Source organism: Bubalus kerabau, chromosome 12, assembly GCF_029407905.1.
Source record: "Bubalus kerabau isolate K-KA32 ecotype Philippines breed swamp buffalo chromosome 12, PCC_UOA_SB_1v2, whole genome shotgun sequence".
NCBI classification, from domain to species: Eukaryota; Metazoa; Chordata; class Mammalia; order Artiodactyla; family Bovidae; genus Bubalus; species Bubalus kerabau.
In genome coordinates, this window is record NC_073635.1 from 19,735,496 (window position 1) to 19,757,737 (window position 22,242).

Consider the following 22,242-nt stretch of genomic DNA (forward strand, 5'->3'; position numbering starts at 1 on the left):
TTTCACCCTCATCAGGAGGCTCTTTAATTCCTCTTTGCTTTCTGCTTTTAAAGTTGTATCATCTGCATATCTGAGGTTGTTGGTATTTCACCTGGCATTCTTAATTCCTGCTGGTGACTCATCCAGCCTGACACTTCTCATGATATACTTTGCATATAAGTTAAATAAGCAGGGTGAAAATATACAGCCTTGACGTACTCCTTTCCCAATTTGAAACCAGTCCATTGTTCCATATCTGGTTCTAACTGTTGCTTCTTGATCTGCATACAGGTTTCTCAGGAGACAGGTAAGGTGGTCTGGTATTCACATCTCTTTAAGAATTTTCCAGTTTGTTGTGATCCACATAGTTAAAGGCTTTGGTACAGTCAGTGAAGCAGAAGTAGATGTTTTTCTGGAATTCTCTTGCTTTCTGACAACAGATGTTGGCAATTTGATCTCTGGTTCCTCTGCCTTTTCTAAATCCAGCTTATACATCTGAAAGTTCTTGGTTCCTGTACTGCTGAAGCCTGACTTGAAGGATTTTGAGCATTACCTTACTAGCATGTGAAACGAGCACATTTGTACAGTAGTTTGAACATTCTTTCATATTGGCCTTCTTTGGGGTTGGAATGAAAGCAGACCTTTTCTAGTCCTGTGGCACTGGCAAGTTTCCAAATTTGCTGACATATTAAGTGCAGCACTTTAACAGCATCCTCTTTTAGGATTTTAAATAGTTCAGCTGGAATTAATTTCTTATACCAAAAATCTAAATTAAAGAATTTTTTTAAAGGCCTGTATATCATTTTTGGAAATGGAAGTCAGAGTGCACACATGTAACATGCAGACTGTACTTGACACTCATCTGCTTTGCCTCTGACTCTTACCCCTGTTGGGTTAGCTTACTTTGGGTAGACATTTCCCCATTAAGATATATACTGTGCAGAGGTCATCTGAGAATTGGGAATTTTCATCTTTTCAAGGTGGTTATTACTAAAAGACAAACAGAAAAGTATTCTTACTCGATTTTCCCTTCTTAGACATTGGGAGACATTTTAAAAGAGCTAACCCTTATTCTGTGCCAGGCATTGTTTCAAGCACCTTGTAAATACTGACTTATTTAATCTTTTTTAAAATTAAATTTTATTGAAATGTAGTTGATTTCCATGTTGTGTTAGTTGCGGCTATACAGCAATGTGATTCAGTTATACATCTATCCACTTGTTTTTAGATTCTATTCCCATATAGGCCATTATAGAGTACTGAGTAGAGTTCCCGTGCTATACAGTATGTCCTTATTAGTTGTCTATTTTATATATAGTAGTGTGTATATGTCAACCCTGATCCGATTTATCCCCCCCCTCCCCAAATTTCCCCTTTGGTAACCTTAAGTCTGTTTTCTACATCTCTGACTCTATTTCTACTTTGTAAATAAGTTCATTTATACCGTTTTCTTAGATTCTACGTATAAACAATATCATGTGATACTTGTCTTTCTCTGTCTGACTTACCCAATTCATTTAATCTTCACAAAACCACCCTATGCCATATAATCCATATTGTATGGTAGTACCATATAATCCCCATTTTAAAAATGGAAGATTGAAGCACAAAGAGATTAAATCCATGGGCACGCAGCTAGTGAGTGCTGGAGCTGTGATGGGAACTAGGCAGTCTAGCCCTGGGAGCCTTCACACTCAGTCTCTTTCCCTCAGTGATTATTAGCGAGGTAGCAATAGAAAGTGCTTTTGCTTTTAATTTGTCTAATTGATTTTCTCTTGTATATTTTATTGACAAGCATTTATGAATGCAGCCTATTATGCAAGTGTGATCGACGAATATGTCAAAACCGAGTTGTCCAGCACGGACCTCAAGTGAGGCTACAAGTGTTCAAAACTGAGAAGAAGGGATGGGGAGTGCGCTGTCTAGATGACATTGACAGAGGGACGTTTGTTTGCATTTATTCAGGTAAAGCAAAGGTTTACTTTCACATTACGCTTTGGTAAGATCTACATTTCTGAATCTCCATTTTACTAGTCAAGGCTACTGAGATCTTATAGCAAGGACAAGAGCGACAATATAGGAGGAGTATCAGAGGAAGGCAAGTGACTGGGAAATTGAGCACTGAAGGGATGACATGCGTTAGGAGGTACCAGGTGTTCCGGAAAAGAAAGGCTAAAGGATAAAACTTGGGTTACTGCATGAGATGTGTTTTTTGGTCTCTGTGGCTACAGATGCTTCGGGGTAAAGTAAGAAAACTTTTAAATAGAAAAATAAATGATTTACTAAGGTAAAGATTATTGGTCAGAGACTGTCTTCGTCAACATCTTGAGCTATTAGAATTTAACAAGTTAATGTTATAATGAATACCTTTAGGTGATGATTCAGTCAAGGCTGCTGCTGCTGCTGCTACCAAGTCGCTTCAGTCGTGTCCGACTTTGTGCTATCCCATAGACGGCAGCCCACCAGGCTCCTCTGTCCCTGGGATTTTCCAAGCAAGAGTATTGGAGTGGGTTACCATTGCCTTCTCCAAGTCAGTCAAGGCAGTTCACTCCATTTCAGGGATTCTATAGAGAGTTGCCCATGTTATGAGCAAAGCCTCCCCACCGTGTGTTCAGTTCAGTTCAGTTTGGTCGCTCAGTCGTGTCCAGCTCTTTGCGACCCCATGAATTGTAGCACGCCAGGCCTCCCTGTCCATCACCAACTCCCGGAGTTCACTCAAACTCACGTCCATCGAGTCGGAGATGCCATCCAGCCATCTCATCCTCTGTCGTCCCCTTCTCCTCCTGCCCCCAATCCCTCCCAGCATCAGAGTCTTTTCCAATGAGTCAACTCTTCGCATGAGGTGGCCAAAGTACTGGAGTTTCAGCTTTAGCATCATTCCTTCCAAAGAACACCCAGGACTGATCTCCTTCAGAATGGACTGGTTGGATCTCCTTGCAGTCCAAGGGACTCTCAAGAGTCTTCTCCAACACCACAGTTCAAAAGCATCAATTCTCTGTGTGTTACGGTTGTGCAAATTACTGATTCTTTCAGGCTATAGCCCACAGCCCAGACAGGTCCATCTCTAGTAGTCTCTTCCTTTTACCCCAGAGTGTTAGGCAAAAGTCCTCACTTTCTGTGTGTACCACGAAGTGAGAACGGTTGGTGAAATGTGGCTCTCAAGGCAGTCTGAAGGAAATGTGCCAGGCAGCAGGGACCAGAGCAGTCCTCCTCATCTGGAATTCCAGGTTCACTTTAGTGAGGGCAAGAATCCTCAGAGTTCAGAACGGTCACAGCTGGATCCCTGCCACATCCCACTTACAGACACAAATACTGCACAACTTGCCTAGACATTTGTCTCTCATATTTCTCAAAATAACTCTTTGATAAAAGTTAGCTTACCATAAAATGCCAGATGGTGTCCAGGAAGTATCATTTACTGACTTTATCTGCATTGCTAGAAAATGCACCTAAGGGTATCTCTCTAATCTAGCTGTTAATTTTGACTTGTTAACTGTAATTTTAAGTTCCTTGAAAGAAAATGCATAAACTTCAGACTAACATTTTGATTACATTAAGGCTTAAGATGAGAACAGGCACATATCACCACAGATTTAAATACATCACTTTATAAATAAAGTTTTTAAATGATAAAGCATTCATAACTAGACACAAAAGGTATAATTGTAAGACTAGAGTTCACCTCTCTAATTTTCTAGAGTGCTTTCTGATCTGTATTTTTGTTTTATATTGTAGCTGAATCTCTTGTCTTCTGTGTTACTCCACTTCAGACAAATACTTGTTCCTACGTTTTTCATGTACTGGAAGATACGAAGTCTCTTCTTGGTCTTTTATTTTTATTATTTCTCACAGTAGTTTTCTGGGATGAATTAATGTTTATCTTCATTCTAGAAATGAGGTTCCATACACGGTTCTAATAGAGCAGAAGAGATGCCCTTTTGTTGCTTAGTAACTGTATTACTTTTTGTCATATTTAGCTCTTTTACTTTTTCTTTTAGGAAGATTACTAAGCAGATCTGACACTGAGAAACCTGATGCTATTGATGAAAATGGAAAAGAAGAGAATATTATGAAAAATATGTTTTCCAGAAAGAGGAAAATAGAAGTTGCAGATTGTGAGGTTGAAGTTATCCCAATAGAACTGGAAGCGCGTCCTAGAAGTATGGAGACTCAGGAGTATCCACCTAAGCTCCATCATAATACCAAAGAGCCTATTACGTGAGTGAGATCATAGGAACCCAGTCAAGACTGACCTATACTGTTTAATACCAATTAAGAGTAGTTCTTTCTTTTTCTTCTTTCTTACTTTCCACTCCAACTTCTGTATCTCGTATATATCAATTTGCTTCCCAGTTGTAAGTTTCACACTGAGAAATCTAGGGCACTTAAATTTAAAAATCTAACCAACATACTGTATTTCCTCAGTTTCCATCTGTGGAACTTCATCTTTAAAAACTTTGACTTTAATCAGATTGTTTATGGATGTCATGACTTTGGCAGTTCTTTTTATTTTATATGACCATTTTATTTGCAAAGGTTTTCTTAGATTTTCTTCGTTTTTTAAATATACTTCCAGAATGATTTGCTTTAAAATATGCCTATTCTAGTGAGGAGTAGGCATAGGTGTTATAGCTTAGATTAATTTCTAATGAATATTTACATAACAGTGATGCTGTCTATATTTCAGGGCACAGTAAAGAGCATTTTTAGTGATTTACAGAATAACTTTGTTTTCCTTTTCAGAGGAATGAAATATAACAGCATTTCAAGAATTCAATATCATTCAGTCATAAGAAGTCCTAAAACCAAGACGGTCATTATTCAACACAATGGGAAAAATATGGTAAAAAGTGTAAAACACAGATGGTGCCCTTCTGAGAACATGAACTACTACTTAATTCAAATTGTTTGTGTTAGTTAATGATGTGTAGGATTTCTTTTATTATTTTGTAATGTGGTGCTGTTGAAGTGTTAGGACTATGTTTTTTAATGACTTTGTATCCTAAGTAACAGTTGGCATGTTCCCAACTTAGATACAGAAGGAGAATGTTGATCATGATCTGACAGTGTATTCTACTGAGACTTAGAGCTATACAGTGTAAGAATTCATGGAAGAAGCTAAAGTGTTAGTGTTACATAAGAAAGAAGGATGGAGTAATTTAGGTTGAGGAGATATGGTTGTGAGATGTAGCAGAAAGAACAGAAGCAGTCTAATGAGAGAGTCATCCAGAAAGCAGCACTTTACATGATAGCCTGTGAAGATACACTTTGCAGTCTGTCCTGAGAAGAATAACTAGTCAGAGACTGTAACTTAAGAGAATGATGCAAGAAACGGAACAGACAGACAAAATGGTAGTTCATGGCTTGTTGGTGAAAAAAAAATTCTAACGTAGGTGGTACACAAATACTTGCCCTCTGCCTAGTAACATACAGAAGATAACTCCTTAATACCACATCATCATGCGAAGATTGGGCCAGGAGATCACATAGACCTGGTTTGCCCTCCAACACTGCACCTTAACTAGCTGGTTAACATCTTCTGTCTACAATTCTATTTCTGAAAAATTAGAATAATAATATCTATGTCAGAATTAAGAGGGTTAAATGAGATAATGTCAGAAACTTAGTGTAGCACAATGCTTGACACCCAGCTAAGTGCTCAACACATGTTGAACGTTGAAGTCCATGGAAAAGAATAATAATGGTCAAATGTGTTCCGTGCCAAGCATTGTGCTAAACCTAATACCCCTTTTTGAAAGTTATCATTACCATATAAAGTGATTGCAGTCTCCTCAACTCATGGAGATAAGCAGCTCCTTTAGCCTTTTCTTTCAAGTAATTACCCAAAGAGTGTTTTTAATCTTTGCACATCTTATAGTGGAAGCCAAATTTATCATCTGGTATCAGAATTGAGGGATACTGACAGATATATTTGTATTTTATTTTGAATTTATAATGCCTCAAGAATGTCTTGACAGTCCTTATAATTTTCATAGCCGTGGCTCATGAAAGTGCCTGGGAGTAGAACACAGCTCAAAGGGCTCCATCCTGTCAGAGATTCCTCAGGGTATCAGCTTTGAGTCTTTGAAAACTAATCTAATTGCTGCAGCCTATGAAGATTGATACTTGATGAAAGAGGCCTTACTGCTAACTTAAATTCTTTTTCCTAACCTAGAAAGTAAAGACATCTTCCTTGTTTTCTTTTAAGGGATTTACTTCCTCAGAGTCTGTCACCTCAGAAGATAATGGGGAACTTAATCCAGCTCAAGTACATCTGAACTCTAAAGCCAAGGAAACGAGAAGTAGGCTTTGTTTCATTCTGTGGTTGCCTGCTTCTGCCTTTTTGTCTCTCATGCTCAATACTCGTAGCTCATTTTTTCAGACACTATTACAAAAATGCTGCATTCATCACAGGGCTTTCTGTATGTCTAGATCAGAGGTCAACAAACCGTGATCTGTGGGCCACATCCAACCCACCACCAGTTTATGTATGGCCTGTAAGCTGAGATAATTTTTACCTTTTAAAATAACTGAGAAGAGATGAGAAGATAAATAATACTTTGTGACACTCGAAACTTACAGGAAATTATATTTTCAGTGTTACTAAATAAATTGTATCGGAAGATAGCCACACTCTTTGATTTAGTATTGTCTCTGCTTTCGCACTATGGTGGCAGGGCTGAACACTCACCACAGAGACGGTAGACCACAGTGTTTACTGTTTGGCCCCTTACAGAAGAAGTTTGCTGACCCCTGGTCTAGATGCCAGCCGTGACCTGATGCTGGGCAGGAGAATAGCGTGGACAACTCACAGTCCATCTCTGGCTTTGGAAGCCCTGCCCAGCGCAGCCATTTCCTGATTCTTTGTTTAGGCTCCTTTTAAAATAAAGACATGACATTCTCCTGCAGTATTCCAGCCAGTGCTGCCCCAGAGGATGCTTAGCAAAAAGTGAAAATATTGCTACCCTGAGTGCTCATCTTTCAGTGTTACCAGTCTTGCCATGGTATAGACTATACAGTCCATGGAATTCTCCAGGCCAGAATACTGGAGTGGGTAGCCTTTCCCTTCTCCAAGGATCCTCCCAACCCAGGGATCAAACTCAGGTCTCCCGCACCGCAGGCAGATTCTTTACCAGCTGAGCCACAAGGGAAGCCCAATTTAATATTAAAACCTGACAAAACTGGACTTTAGTATATTGACATTTCAGTATATCCCTCAGTGGAGAGGGATGACCCTTTGTGAAGAACTGACTGACCGTGGCCTCTTCTCCCTTTGGGCTTCCTTGACATATATACCCCCAACTCCCCACCTTCCTAGTATTAATAGAAAGAGGGACACCTTTGTAAATTTATATCCTGTTTTTAGGCAGAGAGAGGAGAGGACTGAGAGCTTTTCCTGTATTACTGCTTAGCTCAAATTGCCCTTAGCTCAAAATAGTTCTTATGTCAAAGATGTGTATTTTGGGACAACAGTCTCATATATCACCATTTAATGCATGAAAGTCATCTGAGTACTATTGCTCTTGGTTCTTTTGTTGTTTTCATTGACCACTACAGTACATATAGCAGGCACTACAAAATCAGTTATTAATATTACTGCAAGTAACCTATGATAGGAAAAAGCAGCCAGAAACAGTGATGATTACATCAAAAACATTAATTTTAGAAAAGTATAATTTCTTTCTGCCACTGAATTGGGAGGCACAAATGACTTTTTAACAATAAATAATTTTACTTATTCCATTTGACATGCATTCATGCTTTTGAATATTTTGGAAAATTATTTGCATTACTGGATAAGAAAAATAAGCAGTTCATCTTCTAAAGTATTGTTGTTTGTAAAAGTGTAATTACTGTGTAATTACAGCAAAAATTGCTAGTGTAATTCTAGCAAAAACACATATACAAAACCCATAGCGGTAGTTATTGCTACTGGACCTTAGAGCGGCTGACTCTTAATCAGGGTCTCCCCAGTCTTTCATTGGTATCATAAAGGCCTAAAATGCTCCCTAAACCCTCTCTGTTACAGCTGTTTAGAATATATTTAAATGCAGAGTCCAAAGTTGAAGAGAAGTCAATTTGTAAGGAGTAGAGCTTAACTATAGTAACAGGAAGCAACATGTATACAGATTCATAAAAAGGTATTGTTGGGTAGTAAAAAGAAGGTAGACTATAGAATCAGATATTTCTGGTTCTCATTATTATTGCTAGTTAGTTGAGTGAATCCCTTAAGCCTTCAGAAGCTCAGAGTTTTCATTTGTAAAATTGAAGTACTGTGTACCTTAATACATTGTACGGATTAGCAATAATTAACACAACTTGCACTTAATTAGTATTGTTACTCTCAGCAGTATTGCTCAGCCATTTGTATTCCCTGACAATTCCTTCCAAAATGTTTATTAGAGGACTCAAGTTCAAACCAAGTTGAAGATTGTGAAGACAACCCTGTGATTGATTCCGATGTGATAGATATAACCAAGTGTAGAGAAGACACTCCGCCAGGGGACACATGTCACCAAGCAGTCACACTGGATAATAAGAATGAGGTTCAAATACAAAAGCCCCAAGAGGAAAAATCTCCAGCATGTCAAAACCAGCAGGTCTTTTGTGGTAAAGAGTTGCCGAATGAAACCAAGGATGCTTCATCTGATTCTCTAGAGAAGTTCAATAAAGGGAATGTGTTTCTATTGGATGCCACAAAAGAAGGAAATGTGGGCCGCTTCCTTAATGTGAGTATGTGGGCTGAGATTCCTATATCTAAATACATTTTTTCCCTAGGCTTCCTCACAAAATCATGAGGAAAATGTGACTGACGGGTTCCAAAGCCACACTACCTGGATTAGAATGCCAGGCCTCTACTTACATGGCCTTGGACATCTTACTTGACCTCTCCAGGCTGTATTTCCCACTTCAATAATATGGAGTTAATAACTGTCTAGAGTGTTGTGAAGATTAAATGTATTATATATGAAGTGCTTAAACGGTATCTAGCACACGGTAAACATTTGCTTAAAGAAACTATAAGAAATTATAAGTAAGAAAATATATATATTTACTGAAAGGCTTTTAAGATGCATTCCTTCAAAAAAAAACAATGGGGCACATAGAATAAGTTTTTCTTTTGTGTCATATAATAGAATGTCTTATTCAGAAATGCCTCTATTAAAAAAATTTAGTTGGGAGCACTTATGTTTTACTGCTCTCACTAAATTTTGATTGATTTAGTGGCTTAGTACCGGAGAATGCAATGGCACCTCACTCCAGTACTCTTGCCTGGAAAGTCCCATGGACGGAGGAGCCTGGAGGGCTGCAGTCCATGGGGTCACTAGGAGTCGGACGCGACTGAGCGACTTCACTTTCACTTTTCACTTTCATGCATTGGAGAAGGAAATGGCAACCCACTCCAGTGTTCTTGCCTGGAGAATCCCAGGGATGGGAGAGCCTGGTGGGCTGCCGTCTCTGGGGTCGCACAGAGTCGGACACGACTGAAGCGACTTAGCAGCAGCAGCAGTGGCTTAGTACAGAAAACTATTTATCAGAATATTGCATTTTACTATCTTACTCTTTTTTTATTCCTAAGCCATAGTCATTTGCTGTTTCTGTATATGTTTGGGATATATGTAATGAGACTTATTTTCATTTATATAGAGGAATATTTATGATTTCTCTGATTTAAGGTTCATTGGGCTTCCCTGATAGCTCAGTTGGAAAAAAATCTGCCTGCAGTGCAGGAAACCCCAGTTCTATTCCTGGGTTGAAAAGATCTGCTGGAGAAGGGATAGGCTACCCACTTCAGCATTCTTGGGCTTCCCTTGTGGCCCAGCTGATAAAGAATCTGCCTGCAATGCGGGAGACCTGGGTTCGATCCCTGGGTGGGGAAGATCCCCCTGGAGAAGGGAAAGGCTACCGACTCTAGTATTCTGGCCTGGAGAATTCCATGAACTGTATAGTCAATGAGGTCACAAAGAGTCAGACACGACTGAGCGACTTTCACTTCACAAGGTTCATTGACACTTAAGACTCCTGGCATCTTCATGATGAGAGGGATACTTTGTATTATTGGCCATAACTACTGTGTATGGTGGAATTGGAGTTAGCTTTTCCCATCAGACTGCCAGTCTCGTCTCTCCTGCCTCCTACCATCATACATGCTTTTCAAAGAATGTATAATCCCAGAAATTTTCCAGGGGAAAAAAGAAAAATACCTTCACCACTAGTCCCAGTGTCTGTATAGACTGTCCTGTCTTTGGCCAGCCGGACCGTGCAGAAGCCACCTGCATTCCTCCTCCTCTCTGGGCTCCACTTTGTTCTGACTTATCCTACCCAGAAGGGTGACAAGGAGTCGTGGAAGCAGGACGGAAACTTTATGATAACCTCCGCACATCCTTTGGAAAGGTCCATTCAGGTTCACTGATCTCTGGATATGGCCTTAATTTTTCTCTTTGCTCTGTATCAGAGCTCTTCTTCCTCTCTGTGGGGTTCAGTTAGTGGGATGGGCAGCTTTGACTTTTCCCTTAAAATAATGGGAAGCATGCATAGCCCAAGAGTCCTTTATGTATTTCTTTTGCTAAACCCAAGACCTATTTATTTATTTATTTGTGGCTGTACTACTTGGCTCACAGGATCTTAGTTCACTGACCAGGGATCAAACCTGTGACCTCTGCAGTGAAAGTAGAGTCCTAAGAACTGAACCACCAGGGAATTCTCTCAACACCTCTTTAAAATGTGACATTTGAATGGTTTGATGTTTCGTGATAATTTTACATGTAATTCATGTGCCATCAGAAGAAAAAGTACTCTTAAGTCAGAAAATCTTTGAAACCAAAGAACTTTTTTTCCTTGCTAGAGAAATCTGTTTGGCCTTTTTCTTTTTCTCTCTCCTAGTTAGAAGGACACTTGGTTAACAAGAGAATCCTCTCTGAATACTGGAGTGGGTTGCCATTCCCTTCTCCATGGGATCTTCCTGACCCAGGGATCGAACCTGGGTCTCCTGCACTTTCACTACTTCTACACTATTGCCAGACATGCTGGAAGCTACTAAACATGCCAGGAGAGCCAGGAGATCAGTAAAGAATGATCCCTAGCAAAAGACTGGTTGTGGCTTTCTTTCCAGTCAGTTATGTTGAATAGTGGCTGCACTGGAATGATATGGTTGGTCTCATGAGCTGGATCCCCCCTTGTTAATAGGAGGAGAAAAAAAGGCTTTTCTGTCTTTTTTAATTTAATTTTCTACATAGATAATCCATTCTCATGATTTAAAAACTTACATAAAATAAAACACCTTAGAAAATACATACAAACAGAATTGTTTCACAGCAGCTCTGACCCTACCAAGTAGGTACCCTGTGTAAAGCTCACCAGGCTCAAACTGAAAAAAAATGTATGGATGATGGGAAGTTATCATTGAAGTCTTAACAGTGGTAAATGTGTCTGAGGAATATTCCTGGGATTCGATCCCTTTATGAATCTGGTGATAGATGACTGTGTAGCAATAACAGCTCATGTGTAGCAAAATAACACTGAAATGGTGGTGATAGGAGATAGTTATCACCATGTTAGAAGCCTTGGAAAAACAATAAATAATGATTGTGTTCAGCAGAGAAATCAATTACTTACATAGATACCCTTTCCAAAGGATCTGTTTGATGTAAAATTCAGGTCATAGCATATTCTTCATATTAAACTTTTTGTTTTGTTTTAAAAATAATGTACTCTGCCCTTGTTCACCCTCAATAGTAAATCATTTTTTATTACTTTTTGGTATATTATTATAGTGTTTCTTTATGCAAATACAAGTAAATGTAAGGATGTGTTCTTATTCCTACCCCTTACCTAAAAGATAGCATATTACATTCAGTGTCCTACACCTTGTGTTTTAACAATATACCCTGGAGATCTTTCTGTATGAGTACACAGAGTTCCTCATTTTTTTTTGCTTATAGGTGCATATGATTCCAATGTGTGGCTATCCAGAAGTTTAAATAATCCTCTTTAGATAGACATTTGCATTGCTTCAAAACCTCTACTGTTGAAAACAATGTTCAGTAAATAATCTTATGCGGATACATATGCAGATATATCTGTTGAATACACTCCCAGATACTGGATTGTTGAATCCAAAAATAAATGCATTTATAATAATGATAAATAGGAGTTTTTACTATTTTGCATTTCTACTGGCAAGATGTAAGAATGTCAAAACAGGGCTTTCTGAATGAATTCCTGCCATCAACAAAATTGTAATGAGCTATGATAGTTTGCATACTAGTCAGAAAAAAAAAAAGAAAAATAAGATGTGTTGGAAACAGAATGGTATTCTAATGCTTCAGAGAACAATGTATCAGGCTTTATGCTATATCTAACATGTGTTTGTCTATTTTTGTTGACAGCATAGTTGTTGCCCAAATCTTTTGGTACAGAATGTTTTTGTAGAAACACATGACAGAAATTTTCCCTTGGTGGCGTTCTTCACCAACAGGTTTGAAAAAATTTTTAATATGATTAATTTTGAAATTGTGACTATAAAAATAACAGTACAAAAATATTAAAAGAAGATACATGCTATAGCCCCAACTCTCTGGTACCCTAGAATACTCAGTCATCCCAAACTGTTTAGAGGCCATAAAATTTTAAATAGTTGAAATTTTAATTCTTATTTCCTCTTAGAATTAATGTCCAAAAAGGCTAAAAATGGCAGGTCTCAGCCAGTTCAGTTCAGAGAATAAATGATGCTGAATGCTACATCTTTTAAGTCAAAACTACCCCCGGTTACTTCCCTGGGCCTCAGCGCATTGCTGGGGCCCACTCTTTAAAAACACACTTCCTCCCTTGTGGATATTGACAAGTTTCTTCTTATTTGGGATTTTAGTAGATTTGAAATAAAACTCAAATAAAGAGAGCATTCCTAAGTAGTGGATGTTGGAGAGAGAAAACCGTATTGTTGAGGAGGGTTAATGATGTTCATATGAAAATTGATTATAATCAAATTTGGTTCATTCAGGATAATTTATGATTATTTTTAAAATTTCTACTTTCTAGGTATGTGAAAGCAAGAACAGAACTAACATGGGATTATGGTTATGAAGCTGGGACTATGCCTGAGAAAGAAATCCTCTGCCAATGTGGGGTTAATAAATGTAGAAGAAAAATATTATAAATCTGTAGTTAATACCTGCTCATGAAATCAGCTGATCAAGCTGAACCTAGGGCCATGCAAAAGAAACCCCTGTGGTCAGTGGAATTAATTTACATTACGATCTGTCAAGAGAATTCCTCTCAGTTTACCCTTATTGGGAGAGTTTATTTGCATTACTTAGAAATGCTTGGAACAAAATAGGGACATTTTCATACGCATAGTCTATCTCTTTATTCTTACTGCTCTTCAACTATACATGAGTAGAATGGATGTATATATTTTATATGAAATACCACTATATAATTTGTAACTTATTTGTAAATTATGTATTCAAAAGAACAAATGTCACAGTTAATTTCAGCACTTCTTACTGCTTTTGTAATTATTATCTTTGACTTTCAGGGCCCCACAGGGCCAAATTTCACCTCTTTACCTGCAAAATTTATTTATGTTTAATTCCTGGTGAATAATTTACCATTGTGAGCCATAAGATGGGCATCAGAGCCTGAAGAATATTAATATTATGCAAATTACTTCCAAGTATTTTAAATTAATTGGATAAGCTCCATGAAATAATGTCAGTCCACTTGAATGAGAAAGAAGAGAAAACTCTCCTAGGGGAAAGTTTTGGCACATTTTTTGAAATGAAACTTCTTTTCCACAGATTCTCTTCACTCCTTCTATACAAACACAGGAAAAGAGGGAATAGAAACTTGGAGGAGCTGAAATATTTTTGTTCTAGACAGAGTAGAACCGTAAGAAAAGGAAACTTAAGAGAATAGTCAGACGTGGCTTATTTATTGCCAGAAGAGATGGTCCTGGGTAAGAATTTCACTTACAACAATTCTGTTGAAAAAGTCTGAAACAGACTGTTGGAGTTTCCTGGGCATGATGTGCAAATTATTTTCCTAGAGAAAAAGGGAAAGATTTACTCTGTTGTAGGTTTCCTGACCATGATCATCTAGTGAAAAGGGGGTGAGAGCCTCCAAGAGTTAAAACTAACTTTATCTATAACAAAGATGTACATTTGGCTGTCAGGAAATTCTCCCCACCCTTGGAACCAGCATAGGAATACTAGCTCAAAAAGGAGTAATTGAAGTAGTTCTGGGTTTTTTAGGGTTTGTTTTTTTTCTTTTTTCTCAGCTTGCTTCTGGGTTTAATTACCTTTGGTTACCTTTCAGACAATGGAGAAGGAAATGGCAACCCACTCCAGTATTCTTGCCTGGAGAATCCCAGGGATAGAGGAGCCTGGTGGGCTGTTGTCTGTGGGGTTGCACAGAGTCGGACACAACTGATGTGACTTAGCAGCAGCAGCACCTTTCAAACAAGAATCTAAATTTGTACCGGATTTAATTTCTTGAAAATATTGAAGTAAATAAAAATTTAACTTGAAGGTAGTTTAGAGAGTGGGAAACCAAAGAGCTAGGAAAGTGAGCAAGAAATTGTAACCCGACAGCCATAGACAAATGGGGAAAGCTGAGAAGTTCATTTATTCACAGTAAAGATACAGGAATTTTAGGCAACGCACTGAAATGAAATGGCACTTGAAAAGTATGGGAGATTTGTACAGAGATCTGACATCTTGATCTCCTTCATCTGTACTGGTTCCCAGTTGTCATCTCCTGTCAGCGTCCTAGAGATTCCCTTTGTCTTTCCGACGTCAGGTCTATTTCTAGTTAAATCCCCTTATTTCTCCTTTCATTGATTTACTGCCACATATGGGCATGGGGTCACAAAGAGTTGGACACAACTGAATGACTCTCACTTTATGGGTGAAGCACATCCTCCAGTACCTTTTGAAAGGGAAAAAAATGAGACCATATGTTTCAACATGTTCTTTTGCCCTTACACTTGATTGCTGTTTTGGCAGGGCAGTGAGTTCGTGAGTAGCTTTCATACCCAGTTTTGAACATACCTACTATATTCCAGTGTTGCTGCTTTGAAATCTGAAAACGTTCTCACCTCTGGCCTTCAGAGTGACTGTTGGAAGTCAGAGGCCATTCTTTCTCTCTTATATTCGTGACCAGTCTTTCTCTCTCTTGAACCTTACAGCAATCTCTCTGACCCAGTGTTCTGTTCCCAGTAAAGGTCTATTATTATACCTGATACTAGGTGCTTGGTGGGATCTTTCAATCTGAAAACTTTGTTCTTAGGGTCCTTTTCTTGAAGTGTTTCTTTAATGATAACTTATCTGTTCTCTCTCTCTAGAATTCCTGTTACCCAGACAGTAGACCTCCAGGATTGGTTCTCTGATTTTCTTACCTTCTCTGTTAATTTCCAGCTTTGTCTTCTTGCTCTACTTTCTGGGAGATTTCCTCAACATAATCTTCCAATTTGTCTATTGTGGTGGGATTTTTGGTTTCTTAGTTTATTTGAGGGGGGGGGGTCTCATTTTTTTATTTCTAGAGCTCTCTGAACATTTTGTTTTTCAATAGTATCCTATTTTTGGTTCATGGTTGCAGTATCTTATCTCTTGGAAAATACTATTTATATAGTACATCACACACAGGCATTCATGCCTATATTTTCTTCCTGAATATTCTGTGACCTGCAAGGTTTCTGTTTTTCTATGTTTCCTTTGGTCTTTGTCTTTCAGGTTTTAGGCTCTCCTTAGTGATCTTGGCAGTCTGCTCCTCCTCAGGAGTGGAACACTGAAAAGCTGAGATTATGATCTGAGAATGGGGGAAGGGGCCCTTCACCTGCTTCACTTGGCCCAGCTGAGCTATTCAATCTCTTATTCAGTCTCTTTAGGACTTTTTGGCCTGGCAATGAGTCAGTCTTACCGCTTGAAGGCAAAACACTGCTGCCAGAGCCTGCCCTTTTCTCTCGTTTTGCTGCTGCACACACCTGCTTCTGTAATTAATGTGTGTGGGTCAAGACTAAGTTATCCTTTTTAACAGTTTCTCTTCTCTATCCCCAATTTGCCTCCTTTCCTCTCTTCAAAACCTGCTCAAAAAGCAAGACTTGGAGAAGTTTTTCCTTTGATTGCCTCAGCAAACCACCAGCTATTACATGTTTCTTTTTTACAGAGCAACTTATTTTGTAACTGCGATTTAATTACCCGCGACTATGTTCTTTTTGTGTATTTGTTCCGTGCGCCAGTAACCTCATCTTGTACGGTGCTGTGTACATTATGGGTGCTAAATAAAGGCTTACCACTGGAAACTGGCATTGTACTGTTAATTCCGCCTCCGCTTATGATAGACCTATTCAGCCCAAACTTGGGGTGTGTGTGAGTGAAATAATGGCTGACCACTGGAAACTGGCATTGCACTCAGTTAATACTTGGGGGGGGGGGGAGGTGTGGAGTGTTAGTTTTGATTGTGCCCCATGGCATGTGGGATTTTAGTTCCCCAACCAGGGATTGAATCCGGGCCCCCTGCAGTGGAAGTGTGGAGTATCAATCACTGGACCGCCAGGGAAGCCCCACGTGATAACGGCTTTTTGAAAATAACGGGTAATCCCTCAGGAAGACCCATCACTTCTCCAGCTGAGTCCAGGGGCTTCGGCCACCTTTCCTCCGACCATCGGATAAGTGGGCACAGGGTGGGGAGCGTCTGGCGTGATTCGTTTTTTTTGTTTGTTTGTTTGTTTTTTTTTTAAAGTAGTTCAAATTCAGACTCGGAGGTAGAGAAGCCGTCTGCAAAGCCTCGGTGCGCTTCCCCGGCAGGGGAAATCCATCAGCTTGATTTCGCCAAAGCGGACTTCCGGCGGCGGGGACGCAGCGCGCAGACATGGACACGGCGGGGCCTTCCGCGCCCGAGTCGACCCGCGGCGCCTGCTGGTCCGAGGCCCAGGCCGCGCGGGACATAGTCCCGCTCCCGACCGGTGAGTACCGCGCCGGGGGCGGTCGGGTGGGGCTCGGTAGGGGCCCAGGGCCGCTCTCCGGTCGCCGCCTTACGGGAGTCGCCAGCCCCCCTCCGAGACCGCGCTGAAGTCTTTGCCTCGCGGCCCCCGGGCGTCCACCGCCGGCGGCCCCGCGCCCAGACCATTACCCGGGGCCTCTCGGAGGGGCGATCGTTTGCCTCCGTTTATCGTGTGCCTTGCCTCCCCAACTGCAGATGGGACAGCCCATTGCTGCGGTCCTACAGCGCTAGGAATGCAGCCAGCTGGGGAAAGCGAAAGAAAAGCCTGTGGGTTTCCTTTCCCAGCGCGGCTCCACCCGCTTTTAAAACAATGCGATCGGAGAAGTGCCCCGGGGAAGGGGGAGCTAGGCTGGAGGTGGACCCCTTTTGAAGGGACTGGTCAGTTGGGTCTCAGGATCAGTTGTTTAGTCGCTAAATCGCGTCCGACTCTTTGTGATCCCATGGACTGTAGCCCGCCAGGCTCCTCTGTCTAAGGGATTCCCCAGGCAGGAATACTGGAGTAGGTAGCCATGCCCTCCTCCAGGGTGTCTTGGCAGGCGGATCATTGGCAGGCGGATTTATTTATTTATTTTTAAACCGCTGAGCCACCGGAGAAGCCGGGCGGGGAGAGGGGGTGGGGCTGGCTGGGTTTGAGGAAGCAGTTTGGAAACTCCACAGAGAATGTAATGTTTTGGAACCATGCCCTCCTTTCCATTTAGTAGTTCAAGTCTGTGGCCCTGTCTTTAAGTGAGACAGCAGCCTCTTGAGGGGGCAGCTTTCTTGCAGTTCAACAGGTGTGGATCTTCTAACCCGTGTAGACCTTCTTCCCAGTGCAGGCTCAGGACCAGGTGCCAGGAATACAGAGATGAGCTAGGCAGACCCTGCCCTAGAGAATCTAATAGGCAACTCGTGTGTGAGCTGCTGAGAACCACAGAGGCACAAATGAGGGGCTCCTTCAGCTCAGCCTGGTGTTCAGGGGACACCCTGTCTTCATTTTAAAAGGCAAGAGTCAGTCACCCAGGGGTAGAAAGGGTGAAAGGGCAGTCCAGAGATAAAGACTCGAATAAAGGCGCCAGCCACAAAACATCAAATGTGGCAGCCACAAGTGAAGCAACATGTTGACTATTTCATTTTAGCCAGCGAGCATTTAGCTAGTGGGCTTCCCTGGTGGCTCAAACGGTAAAGACTCTTTCAGCAATGCAGGAGACCTGGGTTTGATCCCTGGTCGGGAAGATCCCCTGGAGAAGGGAATGGCTACCCACTCCAGTATTCTTGCCTGGAGAATCCCATAGACAGAGGAGCTTGGTGGGCTACATACAGTCCATGAGGTTGCAAAGAGTTGGACACAGCTGAGTGACTTAACACTAGCACTAGTGATCATACAGAATGCAAGATGAGTTACTGGAGATGAGGTTGTTTCTTGACCTTTCCCCCAAACTCCAGACTCCTATAACCAATTTAATCAATGCCTGGAGTGATCTCAAACTCCTGTTTGCCTGCGCATACCCACATTCTCCAGACCTACTCAACCACTAGCAGCCTTCCCCATTCCGTTCACCCAGGTGCTCAGACCAAGACCCTAGTGCCACACTCTGTGCCGCTCTTTCCTCCTTGCCTCCCACCTCACGTGTTAGGCAGACCAGTCAGTTGTGTCTCCAAAATGTATCTCGAGCCTGACCTCTTCTTGCCACTTCTATCACTACCATCCAAGCCACCATCATCTCAGGCCTAGACTGTGGGTTTCCTGGCTTCCACTCTAGCCTCTCGTACAGACAGGACTGCACAGTAGCCAAAAGGACCTTATAAAACAAAAAGCAAATGTGATTCTCCTGCTCAAAGCCCTCCAGTAGTCTCATTGCTTCCAGAATAATCTTACTGTGGCTACCGTGTACCCCGTGTCCTGATCTGATCCAGTCCCTACCCATCTTGATGCCTGCCACCCCTCGCTGCCTTGTGAGTCCTCTAAACCCCCACCATATTCAAATCTCTGCTCAGCGGTGACCTCCACAGACAGCCTTGCCTGCCCACCCTGTCTGTTTAGAAGAGCCCTCCCCCATCCCTCATCAGTCTCACCCTCCTTCCCTTGCTCGGCTTTTCTTCATAGCACTTACTACTACCTGAAAATAATGTGTTTGAGGGTCTGTCTCTACTACTAGGATGTAAGTTTCATGAGTGTTGAAATTCACATCTTATTCCCTGCTTTATTTCTAGTGCCTAAAAGGATGCATAATAGGTGCTCATCACGTACTGAAGAAGCCAGTGAGTCTGCATGTAAAGAGCTTGATTTCTATTCTCTGGGTGATAGAGAAGGGTTTTTAGCAGGAGAGAAACACAGACAGTGGACATTGTAGATAGCCCACTCTGGCAGTAATGTGAAGAAGGAAGTGGAGGCGTGACAAGGGAAAGCAGGAGGAGGGACATGAGCTTATCAGAATGGACCAAATAAAAGACAGTGAGGGCAAGGCAGTCCACTTTTCCACACTGCTGCCACAGCTCACTCTCAGGTGCACATGTGCCTGCACACAGAGATCAGGCCATGTTAGTGCCAGTGTTCACTAGGGCCTGCTGGCTACAAATAGTGCAAAATCAACCTGATACCATTTAAGCAAAGGGGATGCTTATTACTGGAAAGCAGGGAGACCAGACTCATCCCAGGAGCATGGATGCTGTTGTGTTTTCCAGAAAGAGCCAGGAACCAGGGCCTGAAAAGTCTTCATAAACTTTGACAGCACTCAGCATATCTGCTTTGTTCTTCTCTTTCTTTGGTCCAGTTTTCCTGCTAATGGGATAGAAGATGGCCACACTCACAGCTTCTCAGTTTTTTACATCTCCTTCTTCAAGAAGCCAGCCCAGTCTGAACTAAAATCTTCTATTCTGAATTCTGTATATCTGGGACGGGCAGGTAGGTCCTCTAGGACTGTCAGCTGTGCATAGGGAAAGCATCACATAGTACAAGCATGTCTGCTGGGGGTCATTCCTGTGTGTGATGGTGAGCCTGGATAAACCAGGAGACAGTACAGCTCTTATAAGTCAGGAAATAGGAAGGAAATAGTGAATAACCCAGTAGAAAAATGGGCTAAGGATGTCAGTGCCAGAGAAGAAATGCAAATGCCACCTTGTGATATCCTATATTCATAATTAGAGATGATGATTCATCTCTCTCTGCACTTTGTATTCTTTTTTGACTCAGTCATCTAACTTTCTGTCCCAGCTGTACCTTTATAGTATGTTTTAAAATCAGACAGACACTCTCTCATTTTTCCCTGAGTTTTGTTCACTGCCCGTAATCATTTATTCTTCCAAATAATACATTTTTAAACCTCTTTAAAATAACCTTCTTGAGATTTAACTTGAAATGGCATTAAATCTAAAACTTATGCCAACCAAAGAAAAACACAACCTAAAAATTGCAAGTTTTGTTTCATGTGGGGACCTTACTCAGGACTGTAGCCTGGGAGCCAGACTCAGGAACTGCTTTGAAGAGGTGAGGGAGGAGCCAGGATATGTAGATTTTGCTGAAAACAAACATGTGGTTGAACATCAGAAGACTACTGCTAATAACGAAATCTCAAGTTAATGATTTTAGAGCTTTTCTAAGTATGGGAAGATGCAAGAATCTGGGCTCATGGAAATTATTCCTTAGAAAGGCACTGTAAGTATTTAGAGCAAGTATTCTGGTTTCACCATCCTGAATTCCCCTGCTGCTAAGTCGCTTCAGTCGTGTCCGACTCTGTGCGACCCCATAGACGGCAGCCTACCAGGCTCCTCCATCCATGGGATTTTCCAGGCAAGAGTACTGGAGTGGGATGCCATCGCCTAGCTTCTCAAAATATCTCAAGTACTAAAAATAAAAATTACGTTTATACTGAAGACAGACCTTTTCACATATTTAATTGCTTCTTTGAAATACATGAATTAGTAAATTACTCAATTGTTGTGTGGGGTAGGGAGCCTATCCTTTGGGAGAAGGAGACTTTGGAAACTAACTTGAGTTAAAAGTATATTGTGCACCCAAGACCTTCTGGTCCCTGTGCTGAGGACCCCTCCACCAAAGAGGTGACAATCTACAGGAAGAAATGGAATTGCAAACATAATTACAATTCAGTGCGATGAACAGTGATCAGAATGTGTACAGGGCACTGTAACAGTGAAAACATGACAGTGAGCTCTGAGGATGTAGAGATGGATCGGGGAAGCCTGTAGAGGGCAGATGAAACCTGATCACAGTAGGCAAACATTCCCAAGGGACCCTGAGGGGCTCTGTGCTAAATGATAAGAAGAGACACTGGAGAGAATGAAATCTTGCCATTTGTGACAACCTGGGACCTAGGGGGCATTGAGCTAAATGAAATAAGTAAAGACAAATATCGCATGCTCTCTCTTAAATGTGAAATCTTAACAACAATAAAAGCTGAACAACTAAAAACAAGTTCAAAGATACAGATAACAGATTGGTGATTGCCAGAGAAGAGCGTGAGAGTGGAAGAAATGGGTGAACTGATTTTTTTTTTTAAGCTTAATTAAATTTAATTTTTTTTAACAACTGCATGAGAAAAAAGGAAAAATAAGGAACAGTGGCTAATGTAACTGTCATCCTATCTGAAAGAACCTGGGAAATTAATTGCAAGAAAATGCACCTGTTTCACCCTATGGGGGCTTCCCTGGTGGCTCAGATGGTAAAGAATCTGTCTGCAATGCAGGAGATCAGGGGTTGATCCCTGGGTCAGGAAGATTCCCCGGAGAAGAAAATGGCAACCCACTCCAGTATTCTTGCCTGGAGAATTCCATGGACAGAGGAGCCCGGCGGGCCACAGTCCATGGGGTCACAAAGAGTTAGACATCACTGAGTGACTAACACCTTCACTTTCATCCCAATGAAGGACTTGTCTTCTGTAATTCAATATTATTCTAAAAGTATTGCCATCTCTCAGGTAGTACTGGGTTATATCCCCCAGGCCAGTCAGGCTGTGACTTTCAGCAGATTGTCCTGGGGAAGGGAGATCTGTTCAGAGGTGGATATCTAGAAAATGTGGCAATCAGAAGTAAAGAAAACAAAGAACTCCCATGTAAATTCCTGAAGGTACAAAAACATGCCTCGCCTCCCTACACAGTCAAACCAAGCAGAACCAAAAGAAAGGAAACCACCGCAAGCTCAAAGTGCCTCCGTCACTGCAGGCATAGGAGAACTTGAAAGTGAAGTCGCTCAGTCGTGTCCGACTCTTTGCAACCCCATGGACTGCAGCCTACAATGCTCCTCCGTCCATGGGATTTTCCAGGCAAGAG

General features: G+C 41.3%; 1 protein-coding gene across 11 annotated transcripts in view; it reads left to right on the forward strand.

Moving 5' to 3' along the window:
* The window catches only part of SETDB2 (SET domain bifurcated histone lysine methyltransferase 2), a 79,645-nt gene that overhangs the window by 27,462 nt on the left and 29,941 nt on the right, over positions 1-22,242 (forward strand). For 4 of the 11 annotated variants that reach the window (XM_055542142.1, XM_055542145.1, XM_055542146.1 and 1 more), the window contains 7 exons: positions 1,775-1,944; positions 3,978-4,197; positions 4,723-4,822; positions 6,188-6,281; positions 8,383-8,708; positions 12,369-12,457; positions 13,018-13,476. In XM_055542142.1, coding sequence (XP_055398117.1) covers positions 1,775-1,944; positions 3,978-4,197; positions 4,723-4,822; positions 6,188-6,281; positions 8,383-8,708; positions 12,369-12,457; positions 13,018-13,135 — 1,117 coding nt within the window. In that variant the 3' untranslated portion in view covers positions 13,136-13,476. Of the gene's footprint in view, positions 1-1,774; positions 1,945-3,977; positions 4,198-4,722; positions 4,823-6,187; positions 6,282-8,382; positions 8,709-12,368; positions 12,458-13,017; positions 13,477-13,778; positions 15,723-22,242 lie in introns of those variants that run through there. The other 7 variants (XM_055542144.1, XM_055542149.1, XM_055542147.1 and 4 more) reach the window with 7 other exon arrangements.